This window comes from Cryptomeria japonica, chromosome 1 (genome assembly GCF_030272615.1).
Source record: "Cryptomeria japonica chromosome 1, Sugi_1.0, whole genome shotgun sequence".
NCBI classification, from domain to species: Eukaryota; Viridiplantae; Streptophyta; class Pinopsida; order Cupressales; family Cupressaceae; genus Cryptomeria; species Cryptomeria japonica.
This window is the reverse complement of record NC_081405.1, coordinates 244,468,635-244,481,491: the sequence shown is the minus strand read 5'-3', so window position 1 is coordinate 244,481,491 and position 12,857 is coordinate 244,468,635. Positions and strand designations below refer to the sequence as shown.

Here is a 12,857-nt window from a genome sequence, read left to right as displayed (position 1 = left end):
AAAACTATTTAGATGGGCAACTTTGTTGTCCATTTGTCAACACATACATATGATTGAATAAAAGGATGCATTCCTTGGTCATAATTGAAACAAAATATGAGAGTGTGTTTTTATTTCACTATTTAGTCAATTAAGAATATATTGGAGAACAAATTTGATTTTTCGACCCAAACAATTATGTATACAGAAATTCATTGTTAATACATTAGGGACCAAGCTCGACATTATTTTTCCCAATCACAATAAATTCAAGTTCATTTATATCCCAACAATTCACACATGATGTTTTCAATATGCAATCTTTTATAATCATAAATGATTTGCAATGTTAAACTTGAAAGTAATATTCATGCTAACAAATGTTACAATCTAAGAATACCATAATTATGAGAGTCTAATTTTGATAATTAATAAAATTGCCAATTTGATATAGTGACATTTACTAGAGTTGGCCTAGTTTTCAAATGTGCAAGGTGCCAACAACACAAACCATGAAATCTCTCTTTTTCATGTTGAGTTGAAAGACACCATGTTTTCTCCACACAATGCCATATGAACAAGTTAAATTTGGCAAAGGTTAACTCATGCAATTATTTGAGACACATAGTTTTCGAGAGATGAAAAAGTTTTTGAGATCAAATAACTTGTTACAATTACATGCTAACTTTAATTTTTTCTTTTTATGTTTAAGAATCTAGGAGTTTTTATATGATATTGATCTTAAGGGTGAAAGACCAATAAGATATATTTGTTATCTTTACTAATCATTTTTTGAGTGATATTTCTAACCTGAAGCAATGTACCAAGATTGTGTTGAGGATACTTTATTCTCAAAGTCATATAGGTAAGTCATTGCAAATGATCTTATTAATAACATTTATGACAATCTTTGTTTCATTTGCTTCTATTGAATTGTTGTGTATATTATTATAACTAAACTAATTGAAATCGTCAATAGTTTCTAGTATATATACATATAACAACCTTTCTGCTAACACATCAATTAACTAACTGAACTAATTTTTAAATTTATCATAACAACTATTGACATCAAACTTAATGAAATCAGCTAGTTTATTAACATATTAAAATGAGACTAGCCACTACACACCCTTTTTTTAATTGCCAATGTAAAGCAATAAAAGAAAAGTGAAGTGCACTTGATATATGTGAAATCAACTTTGATTATGTTGGTTAGCCATCTATTAACAACCTTGTGATGCTCATCACATTTGGATGAAAGACATTCCATAGCATACAAGCTAATCCAAGAAATTGCCACTTATTTTTAAATATAAAATTGAAATCACTTTTTGTTATAGTATTGGGAGAGAATATTGTTGACCTTGCTCTGGTGCTCCAACATAACTGGTGAGAACATGTTATATGCCCTAGTGCACAATACTAAGAGATTAATACGAACAAGAACAATAGTAGAAAGCTTAGATTATAACCCTTAATCATGTAAATTCATGTTCTTGACTTGTTTCAATAGGTATGTTTGCTTACACATAATTTGTGTCCTCACAGTATTTTGCCAAAAAAAAAAAAACATTGTAATATTGAATACAAAAAGTTAATATATAAAACAAGTTCTTTGAGCTTATGGTCAAACCATTGTTATAAGATAACTATTTTTTTTTAATGGGTTCAAATAATACCTATGTAATGCTTGACAAATTTTGTGGGGAATTTTATTTTCTTCACCCTAAGAAGCATCTTAAAAATAGTTTTATTCCATTATGTCAAAAACAATTCATGAGTATGTTATTAAACAATGTTTTGGCTAAAGGTGGATATTAAATGTAATATTAGACATCAAATAATGTAAAGGAATTTGATATAGTTTGCATTGTGTCTTCCATATTCTTCCAACGACGTTCCAATGTACCTACTTCGAGCATGTAGCTTTTTCCTGTCACAATTAACACAAACATAATTGAGGGAATGAATCAAACATTGATATACTTCTCTAAGAATTTCAGCATTTCATTATTTGCAACATAAAAGAGAGTCTTTTTTATATTGAGCATTAAAGTTAATATTATGCTATAAGTAAATATTACATAATGCTTCAACTAGCTTGAAACTACCCTTGTTTTGACATACAAATTCTAGCATAGACAATTTCCAATACTCCAAAGAGAATTTATATGGATGGTATGAAAAGCACATAACCCAAAAAATAACAAAGTAGGAAATATTTGTCAATATTTCATACTAGACCATTGGTTGTACTTCTTATTTGACATGGGTTGGTAAGAATGCAAGATTGAAGGATTTGGGCAACAAACATGTTAAGGACATGTAAATTTATGGAAATTCAAATTTTTTTACCCCTTATTTTTTATATATATCATTACCTCTTATTTTTTAACCTTTTTTCCATTACTACTCCCACTATATGCCAAAAAATGAATAAAGAACTTACCAATTTATGCACTCACATGGCAATGATGACATTCTATGGGTAGCACCTATGTAATTTGATAGGACCCAAATGTCAGGAATCTTGAGCCTATGAGCCTAAGGGTCAATATGCTATATTTGTTGTCTTAATACTATCAAAATCTTCAAGAAAAATAGAAAGAATTTCAACAATTTACTTAAGTTGGTGGAGAGGATCTAAATCAACCATCAGTGCTGACATACTAAAATGATTACTACTGACTTCAATCAAAGTGACTCTCATGAACTAACATATACATTTGCCTATGTAGTATTCAATCTACAATGAGAAGTAGTTTGAATGCCTGAAAGCATTTCGTGGACATCTCTAGACAAATTTGAGCAAATAGCATTCATGATGTGATTTGTTTATGGAGTCACTTATTGCTTGTACACAAACGCTTTTTCAAATAATTTAGTCAATTTACATATCAACCCTCTGAGGATTGTTTATGGCTTCGACATCTTGATGATCATCACAACCTAATCAATAATGTAAATTGGATTAGTTGGCAATTGAATTCATGCTAAGATCTATCCAAGATCAAGTGATAGACCCCAAACCTTTATCTTCTTCCTTCCAATGTTTCAAAAGTTGGCAAACCTCCTATGGCATAGTGTAAGCTCCGAAATTCGTTGGAATCTCCCCTTTGTTAAGAAAGACTATGTTGGATATTGATAATGAAGAAGTTGTCATTTCCACTCAAACAAGATTGTCAATCACTAAAGTATATGGATTGCAAACTACATGAACCTCTCATTATTTTAAAAAATAATTGGGTTGATTTTTTTTTTCCCGCTAATGGGAGATGAGCCTCAAGTGATGTCAACAGTTCCCATCTACTTTTGCAAATAACATGCATTAATGGCCACAAAGAAAATGGTTTAGTGTTACATAAGGCCAAAACTTTATGAACCCAATGCCCATTCTAATTTCACGAGGAATATGCTAACCATTGTTTTTCTAGTATGAAAATCAACATTCAAAAATTGATCATACATAGTCTAGTAATAATCATAAACTGTTGATATTCGAATATTTGCTACTAATTTGTGATTTCCCAAATGAAAATTTATTGTTTGCAATTTGAGTTTGCGTTATGAACCTTGAATGAATGGAACAGTCAAAACTAGTTAAATCTTTGTTGCACATAAAGGCTAGAAAGGACTAGGGTTTCGAAAAAACCATCTTAAAGAACACAATTCATTAAATCTTGAAGAAATTTAGAAACAAAGGAAAATCTTATATTTGATAACACCACCCAAACCCTTGAGACAATGATTTTCTTTAAAAGAGAAGGAGAAAATGTTGAAAGACTAAGGAAGCACTCATAACTTCATCAACAATAAATTGGTTGGTTGTTTGAATTGTTTTACCATAACGATGAACTTTCCATGGGAGAATTTGGCTAGATTTCTGATGTAGGAGCATCCATGGTGTAGAGGCTATCCTCATCAACCAAAAATATGTTTTATTTTTAATTTCTTATAGTTAATTGAATAAATGTTGCAGGTGAATAATTTGAAGCAATAAGGCCAAATATTTTAATAAACATTTTGGTCAATGTTGCAACTTTATTGTAATTTGAATTCATTTTGGAGGTAATTTTTAGGCAAATATTAAAATATGCCTTTCTTGGCATGGATTTTGGGAGTTACAACTTGCCATAACTCACACATTCTTTCCTTTAATGATAGACATTCAATGTGAGCACCCAAGAATGAGTGGATCTGCTTTTTCTATTTTCGGGTCCTGATAAGTTAAGTTGGTGTCCTAGTTGACTCCTATTGTTAGCATGAGGTTGGTGGGCGGAGATGACAAGGCACTATTGAGCAATTTAGGCAAGTTTCTAAGTTTGTGAGTAGTCTTCTCTTTTTTTGGTGTAGCATTTGGAAAGGTTACAAAATCTAAGTTTATGGTAACTAGTCTAGTTATTGGCAACTACACCTTTCAACAAAACAACCCCATACTTAGAATTTTTCAAGTTTGGAGTTTGCAAGGAGTGGGAGAGATTGAGAAAGGGAGAGCTAGTTGGAGGATTGGGAAAAAAAAGTGTTAAAGTTGTAGTTGGGTGGTAGGGGAAGACCTCAAGTTTGTTTGCAAGTGAAGCTGCCATTAAACTTAATTTTTGCCATCTCCAAAAGTGTAGAAATATTTGACGTAATGCAGCCCATGTTATTGTATATTCTAGTTCTTGAAATCAATTTTTGTTTCAAGGTTGAATTGAAGCCAATTCCTTAAATTGGAATAGAAGAAGATTCTTGTTTGGAACTTATTATTTCAAGTTGTTTGCTGATTTGCAGCATTTTTATTCAAGAAAAAATCTAGTTTAAATGTGGGAGCTTGATAGGGAAGGTTGAAAAGCACACAGAAAATACTGAGAAGGAGGGAGGTGGGGGGAGGGGTGAATTAGTATTTTGAACTTTTAAGCACATGAAACCACATAAACAAAGAGATAGAACACCAACAAGGAGAACACCAAATTTCACGTGGAAAACCCTTTCAAGTAAGAAACCATGATAGATCAATAGCTTTCATTCACGAAATGGGCACCAACCCAGATTACATTAGTGAGCTCAACTCATAGAGAGCACCAACTCTCCTCAAAGAACCAACTTCGTTCAATTGACACACCAACTTCAGTTTTGACACAAACTTGAATGCACTAAAATTCATTAACACTTTTCATAATACACTAAGCACTTCAATAACCATACAAAAATTACACACCTCCCACTAAAATAGTTCTTGACTTATTATCAGCAACAAGTTGAAAAGACAACCAAAATATATCCCACACCAAAACTGAAGACAACGATTAACAACAGAAAAATAATCTTGAAAAGCTTAACATACTGCATACATGCTTGTCTCCATAAACTCTAAACAAGGAAGGAAGGACCAAGGTATTTATCAATTACTTTAGAACTCAAAACGATTCCCTTTTAATGTTGACATTACACAACTGTCGTCATGAATAAGCTGCTCCACTCACTGTCAAAGGGAGAATCTGCAGTTGCTCAAGAAGGATAAATAAATTAACGTGTCACCAAGAATCAAAGTCTAAAATTGTTAGAGTATACAAACACCTACAACCATCATACATTAAGAATAATATCATATCAGCTCACTAAATTACCACATCCAACAAATAATATTTATTTCATCAAACAATAGCACGAATAAAATATAATTCCCACTAATTAAGAAAATTGTTAACTAGTTTTGACATCAATGACAAAATATTCAACAATCTCCCCCTTTGTCATTGATGGCAACTCCATCTGAAACCAAAATTGCTCTTAAAAAATAATGTTGCTCCCCCTAACTCACTACTCCCCTTTTGACATCAATGATTGAATCCAACCTACATAACTGACATGGGGCTAAAAGAATATGACAATGAAAACTCCCCTCGAGTCAAATCAACAATTCAAAGATGGAGTGATATCACTCCCAACTTCTTGAACAATCTCCCCCTTTGTCATTGATGGCAACTCCATCTGAAACCAAAATTGCTCTTAAAAAAAATTGTTGCTCCCCCTAACTCACTACTTCCCTTTTGAAATCAATGACTGAAACCAACCTACATAACTGACATGGGGCTAAAAGAATATGACAATGAAAACTCCCCTTGAGTCAAAAAAATAATTCAAAGATGGAGTGATATCAATCCCAACTTCTCACTTCTAATATCATCAAGAATGTATAGATTATTAGCAGCCCTGCTTGCATCAACAATATGTTTATCATATTTATAGATTTCACAACAATTTGAATTGAAAAGTAAAGTGTGTCCTTGATCACACAATAGACTCACACTTAATAGATTGTGTTTCAAACTAAAACATTCTCAACTTTGGTCTCACCATCATCCAAAACAAGTGTACCTTTACCTTTGATTTTTGTAGATGTATCGCCACCAAATCTTACCTTACCTCCATTAGTCCTTTTGAGAGTGAATTTTTTTTTCTTGTCTCCAATCATATGACTAGAACAATCACTATCTATATACCATATGTCTTTTTCAATTTGTGCATGAAAGTCTATTTGCACAATCAAGGATTCAACTATAAATTATTTCTCCTTCTTCCTTCAAACCTTAGTAACCTCCTTTTCTTTGTCCTCTTTTTTTTGTTGGTGTTGGAAATAAGCCACGCTCAGACTGACGATGGACTGGTCCAAGAGGGGCCAGTAGCTTAGTGGTAGAGCACTCCAGCAGAGTATGGAAGGTCCTAGGTTCAAGTTCTAGCTGGTCCATGTCTCAACATGGTATCATAGCCAGGTCCAGGTTAGGAGACCCAAGCACATGAGAGGTGTGGTTTAAGGGGGGTGTTGGTGTTGGAAATAAGCCACACCCGGACTAACGATGGACTTGTCCAAGAGGGGCTAGTAGCTTAGTGGTAGAGCACTCCAACAGCGTATGGAAGGTCCTAGGTTCGAGTCCTAGCTGGTCCATGTCTCAACATTTTCAACCTTCTTGTTTGATGCAGAGAAGGGGGTAGACAACTTCAGAACATTCACAAATAATCAAATACTTCAATCCCACAAACAACCAATGGTGGGTTTTCCTTCACAAACCCTCATTCTTGCTAGTAGCCTTTCAAACATGACTTTTTGGACGTAACTTGTGGAGAAGACATGATCTATAGGAAAGGAAACTTGTTTCAAATACCCTTTTGGGCTTTAATCAACATCTCAAAATCAAGGTAGGTTACTTTGTACAAAATGCTTAAAAAATTGACTATCCTTCTACCAATTAGGCCTAAAAGGGCTAAATTGGTACCTAGTGCTCTAGGGCATCACCACAAATAGGTCTCCAGAGATCTTCCAACCACCTCCTAGTCCTTACAGGGTCTTTACACATCCAATGCCATGTTTCACTTGCCAACAATGCATTTCCAAACTTCCTTTGTACAATTTGCCACTCCTTTCATGGTTTCTTGGCCTAGTACATGAAGATATCAGTCAAATAGTCATTCATAACTTTTGCAAAACAAACAATTAAGGAAATCGCTTCAGTAAGATTGTATATAATCCTAAGATAGACATTTCCACCAATTTGCATCAAGATCCAATGGTGGACAAGTGAGTTATGTCGTTTTTCCCAAAATCGGTAACCCTAGGTAGAGTTCCAGGCAGCCTGCACTAAAATTGTCATAACTTTCTCCAAACTTAATGAAATTCAACCAAACCAAAACCAATTGAAAGGTAACTCATTTATCTTTCCAACCATACCATGTTCAGGTTGTACAAATGTCGTACATATCCGTACCCATCAAGAAAACAACAAAGAAACATTCAAAAAATGCAGGAAAATAGAATTTTATTGCTTCCAATCTTTACAAAACATCAAACCCCCCCTTTGATCTTGACCATACAAGGCCTTTTTTAAACCTTTTTCAACAAATCCTCAACAACTAACTACCTTTCAAATTACAACTGTTCAATTTCCCACTTCGTGCAATAGTGCCCCTTCATATTCCACATTGTGTAGTTTGACAACATTTGCAACATTGACATTTTTAATAACTAGACACTTCCACTCACCTAATGACCTAACTTAGACACCGACACATTTAAAATGGTCTTCTTAGACCTTATTACATACTAAGAACTCAAACAAAACCAAAATGCCAATTTTGAACCTACTAAACCTAGGGTGCTCCTACACCATCGTTCTACTTAGAGAAATCCGCCATACCACTTCTACAAGATTTTGTAGTGTGACCAAAGTTATTACATTTATAACATATAACATTGTAGTTCCTCAAAGAAGCAAAAGAGTTCCTACTCGTAAGCCTGAAATCATTTCTTGCAAACACTCTACAATTGATTGCCTTGTGTCCTAAACAATTTCAAGAGAAATAATAACCATAAATGAAAGACTTATTAAACCTGTCCATAAGTGTCTGCCTTGAGATAGGAGGCCTTTTGAAAGCATTATTGCTGATTTTTTATGGTGAATCATTTGTGTTGTCCACATCGGTCTTCTATTGTTCTTCTTTTGTAGACTTAGAACTTTAACCTTCTTCAAGACCAGCTCCACCTTTATCAGTAGATGATTTTTGTGAGATAGTGGCATTATCCAAGGACATAAAAATTTCCTGAGTTATCTTCTCATGATTCAATTGTGTCAAATATTTATCTTTCTAAGTGAAACAATTTCAGCTTCAAGTCTCTCACAGTTTTCTTCCTTGAGCTTAAGCTGATTTGTAATTTCTTCTTCTCTTTTTTTTGCTTCTTCAACCCGAACCTTCAAATCAACTATCAATTTTTTTGCTTCAGCAAGAGCATGAGATGTCTTGGTTTTCCTCTCATTCTCTTCTTGTAGTAACAACTTCAAGTTCTGATTTGTCTTTCTAAGTCTCTTGATTTCACTTCGAGCACTTACTAGCTCTTCTTCAAAATCCACTTCTTCTTCGTCATCAATATGCTCTTCATGAGAACCCATGTGTGCAATCAGAATCAACCTCCAAGCATTTGAAAGCTCTTTTTCGAAGGAACTCTGCTCTGATACCAATCGAAAAACACTCAGAAAATATTGAGAGGGGGGTTTGAATTAATATTTTGGACTTTTAAACACATGAAACCACATAAACAAAGAGATAGAATAGAGAGAACAAACATCAACAAGGAGAACACCAAATTTCACATGGAAAACCTTTTTGGGTAAAAAATCACAGCTAGATCAATAGCTTTCATTCACGAAATAGGCACCAACCTAGATTACATAAGTGAGCACCAACTCTCCTCGAAGCACCAACTTCAGTTTTCACACAAACTCAAATGCACTGAAACTTATTAACACTTTTCATAATACACTGAGTACTTCAATCACCATACAAAAATTACACACATCTCGCTGAAATAGTTCTTGACTTCTTATCTACAGCAAGTTGAAAAGACAACCAAAATATATCCCACATAAAAAAATGAAGGCAGTGATTAATAGCAGAAAAATAATCTTGAAAAGTTTAACATGCAACATACATGCTTATCTCTATAAACTCTAAACAAGGAAGGAACGTTTGAGGTATTTATCAATTACTTTAGAATTCAAAATGATTCCCTTTTTAATGCTGACTTTACACGACCGTTGTCGGGGATAAGCCACCCAACTCATAGTCAAACGAAGAATCTATTGTCGCTCAAGAATGATAAATAAATTAATGTGCCGCCAAGAATCAAAGTCTGAAACTGTCAGAGTATACAGAAACCTGCAACTGTCATACACTAAGAATAATACCATATCGCCTCACTAAATTACCACATCTAGTAGATGATATTTATTTCACCAAACAATAGCATAGATAAAATATGATTGCCACTAATTAAGAAAATCGTTGACTAGTTTTGACATCAATGACAAAATATTCAACAAAAGTCTCCCTACAAAGCCAGTGTTCCTAAGTGTGCAGAAAAAGCACAAAATGTGAGGTAGTCTGACACTAAGATCTGAGGGTGGAGTTTGAAGCGATAGAGTTGTTTGAGAGGCTATAATGTCCCCTGTTTAATCATAATTAATCTTATTTCAATATGACTTAGATTAGTTAAAATAAGAAACTGGCTCAACAAAAATAATCAAATGTGTGTCATTCCATATTCTATTGATTTGATTGGTTGATAAGTAAATTGTTCATTAATTAATTTAAGTTGATTAACTTAAACAATTATGACCTTTAACCCTTGCATTACTCTAGTCTAAGAGGAAGAGAATGACTATGTTGCCAAGTGCTTTGATACCAATTTCAATAGGCTTCTCTCAAAATTTGCAGATCCAAGCCCTTATCCCATTTTGGACCTTGTCCTCAAGGTTCTCGGGTCGTTGATCCCCACCGTCTCTTGGGAAACAACCTATTGACTGGATTTAGACTGCCCCTCTTCAAAACAAGTCCATCACATCTCCTTAGTTACTCGTAGTAATGGCAGAAATATTTTTAAGTAATTCCATTATTATAGTGATTTTAAAATCTAATATTGTTTTTTGTCTAGATCAAACATTTTATCTGATCAAACATTATATCTACATATATACATAAATAAATGAATCAAATAATTTTACCTATTTTATAAATTATTAACACTACCATTGCCTAAACACTAATTATTAGTCTATCTAATGGTAGTAAAGTCGGACAGATCTGACATGCCGCTATATATGATATTAAATATGACTGTCATACGTATTAATATTTTATATTACTATTTTATATTAATATTACTACTAAATTCTGCATAAAAACATTGTCAGGGTTCATATATTATGCATACGTAATAAGAACATCCCCATGCATACCACCCAAGCAAGGATGTTACTGCCTGTAACTTAATAACAATTCTGATCTGATCAGATCACTGGCTGCCAGATAATATAGATTCCCGTCTTTTTTCCTTGCTGGCAGACTTGACCATTCCTTCCTTCTATCTCCCTTGTGAGAAGTATCGTTGTCTCTCTTTTTTAATCCTCCAGCAGCCCTGATCCTTGGGAAGAGACGTGGCTTAAATGAGGGTCATGTCCTCCTCCAAACTATGCTTGCGTCCACAAAGTCGTGACCCTTGGTGGATCGGTTACATGCTTTGTTTAATTAGCACTTGATTTACTTTTGTTAATGTTCAATTTTGTTAATATTCACTTTTGTTGGTTAGTACAAATACTTTCATATTTATTTAAATTGGTGTATAATATAATCAACTAGTGTAGATTAATTTTAATCATTAAATATAATCAAGATTAATATTCATTTCAATTTTTAATATTTATATTTTATTATTTTTTATTATTAAATTCTATTTCAAAGTGGGGACATTACAGAGGCTCAACAGAATTGTTGCAAGTGTGTGAGGAGTCCTAAGCAATTGAGCGCTGAGAGGAACAAAGTGTTTAAAGAAATGTCGAAGAGGAAAAGTATGAAGTTTGTCATAGGATGGGTTTTAGGAATTTCTATGCTTGAGAAGAGAAGGAAAAGATCTATAGTTGAGATTAATATGATGTGGAGGATGAAGCAAGTTATTAGGAAATACAAGGAAAAGTGCACGAGGGAGATGAAAAAAAGATGGAAACTATATGGGAGGAAAAGAAAATAGGTAAGTTTGAGTCTCATTATTCTTCTGATGATAATTTATTTGCAAGTGAAGTTATGTATTTAGGTGAAGAAGAAAGAGGAAATATCACAATAATGTGCCTTAATGATGGCACGCAATAATAGAGAAGAAGTGAAGTTGTAGAGGTTGGGGATAAGAAAGAGGGAATTGCAACAATGGAGAAGATTAAAGAATAGGACAAGGGCTTGGTTGTTGATGAACCTATGTGTGCAAAGGAAGATGAAGAGGTCGCAATAGAGAGTGATATTACAACAAAGGAGAAGGTTGTAGAAGAAAGTGAAGATGATTTACTAATGAGGATTGCAGTAGTAGAGGCAGAGCGAAATGCATTGATTGCAAGTAAAATAGACGATACAGTTACATGTTTGGTTGAAGGCATGAAAGAAGAGAATATAGATGATGGAAAGGTAAATTCTTATTTCACTGAATTTAACAATGATAATTTGCATGATGTGATGAATGAGTTAGTGAATGCAGAAGAGATGGTTCATGTAGAGAAATAAATTTATGTTGTAGAGCATAGTGCAAAAGCATTTTGAAGGAGGTGGCTGGATTGTGGTGGGTTAGATCTCACAAGATTAAAAGAGAGTGATGGTTGCATTTGGAGGAGGTGGTCGGTTTATGGTAGAGCTAATTCCATGTTGAGGAATATGAGTGTAGAGAAGAGTTGTAAGAGGAGGAGGAGGATGCTTGTTTTGGCAGGGTGTTGGAAGAGGAGAAAGAACCAATTAGAGGTACCAATTTTAGTGATGGAGATTGCTGAAGATTGCTTGCAATCTGAAAGGGTGGCTTTATCACTCAACTCCATTTTTTGAAGACAAAATTTTTCTTACTTTGGGTTGTCTGATGCAGGAGCATTCATGGCATAGGGTCTATCCTATAGTTTAGTCGAATAAATGTTGACCAGAGTTCCTAGACTCACCGCAGACTCACCACGAGTCAGGCGAGTTCGCCGAGTTGGCGAGTTGAGCCAAGCTCGACAAGTTTTGCTTACTCAGGACTCGGACTCGGCGAGTTTTGACCATAACTCGCCTGACTCGCGAGTCAAGCGAGTTATAGCAAAACTCGCCGAGTCCGAGCTCCAAGACTCGGCCATGACAGGTCAATGTTTTGACTTGCAAAACCCAAAAAAAACATGAAGTTGTTTGACAAGTTAGTCTCTACGTCAGGATTCATATATGGAATATAACATTTAAGTATAAGTGACATTTCCTTATGTCTTTTCTCTTTCTTATACTTAAAGTTATATTCCATATATATTGTCAAGATGTTTGAGAGTAGTTTCGGACCTCCAAGAGTTATA

General features: G+C 34.1%; 1 protein-coding gene across 3 annotated transcripts in view; it reads right to left on the bottom strand.

The window, feature by feature from the left end:
• Positions 1 to 1,562: 1,562 nt before the first annotated feature.
• LOC131032348 (photosynthetic NDH subunit of lumenal location 1, chloroplastic) overlaps positions 1,563 to 12,857 on the bottom strand; it is a 109,988-nt gene continuing 98,693 nt past the window's right edge. For all 3 annotated transcript variants that reach the window (XM_057963294.2, XM_057963292.2, XM_057963293.2), the window contains one exon: positions 1,563 to 1,915. In XM_057963294.2, coding sequence (XP_057819277.1) covers positions 1,892 to 1,915 — 24 coding nt within the window. In that variant the 3' untranslated portion in view covers positions 1,563 to 1,891. The remainder of the gene's footprint in view (positions 1,916 to 12,857) is intronic.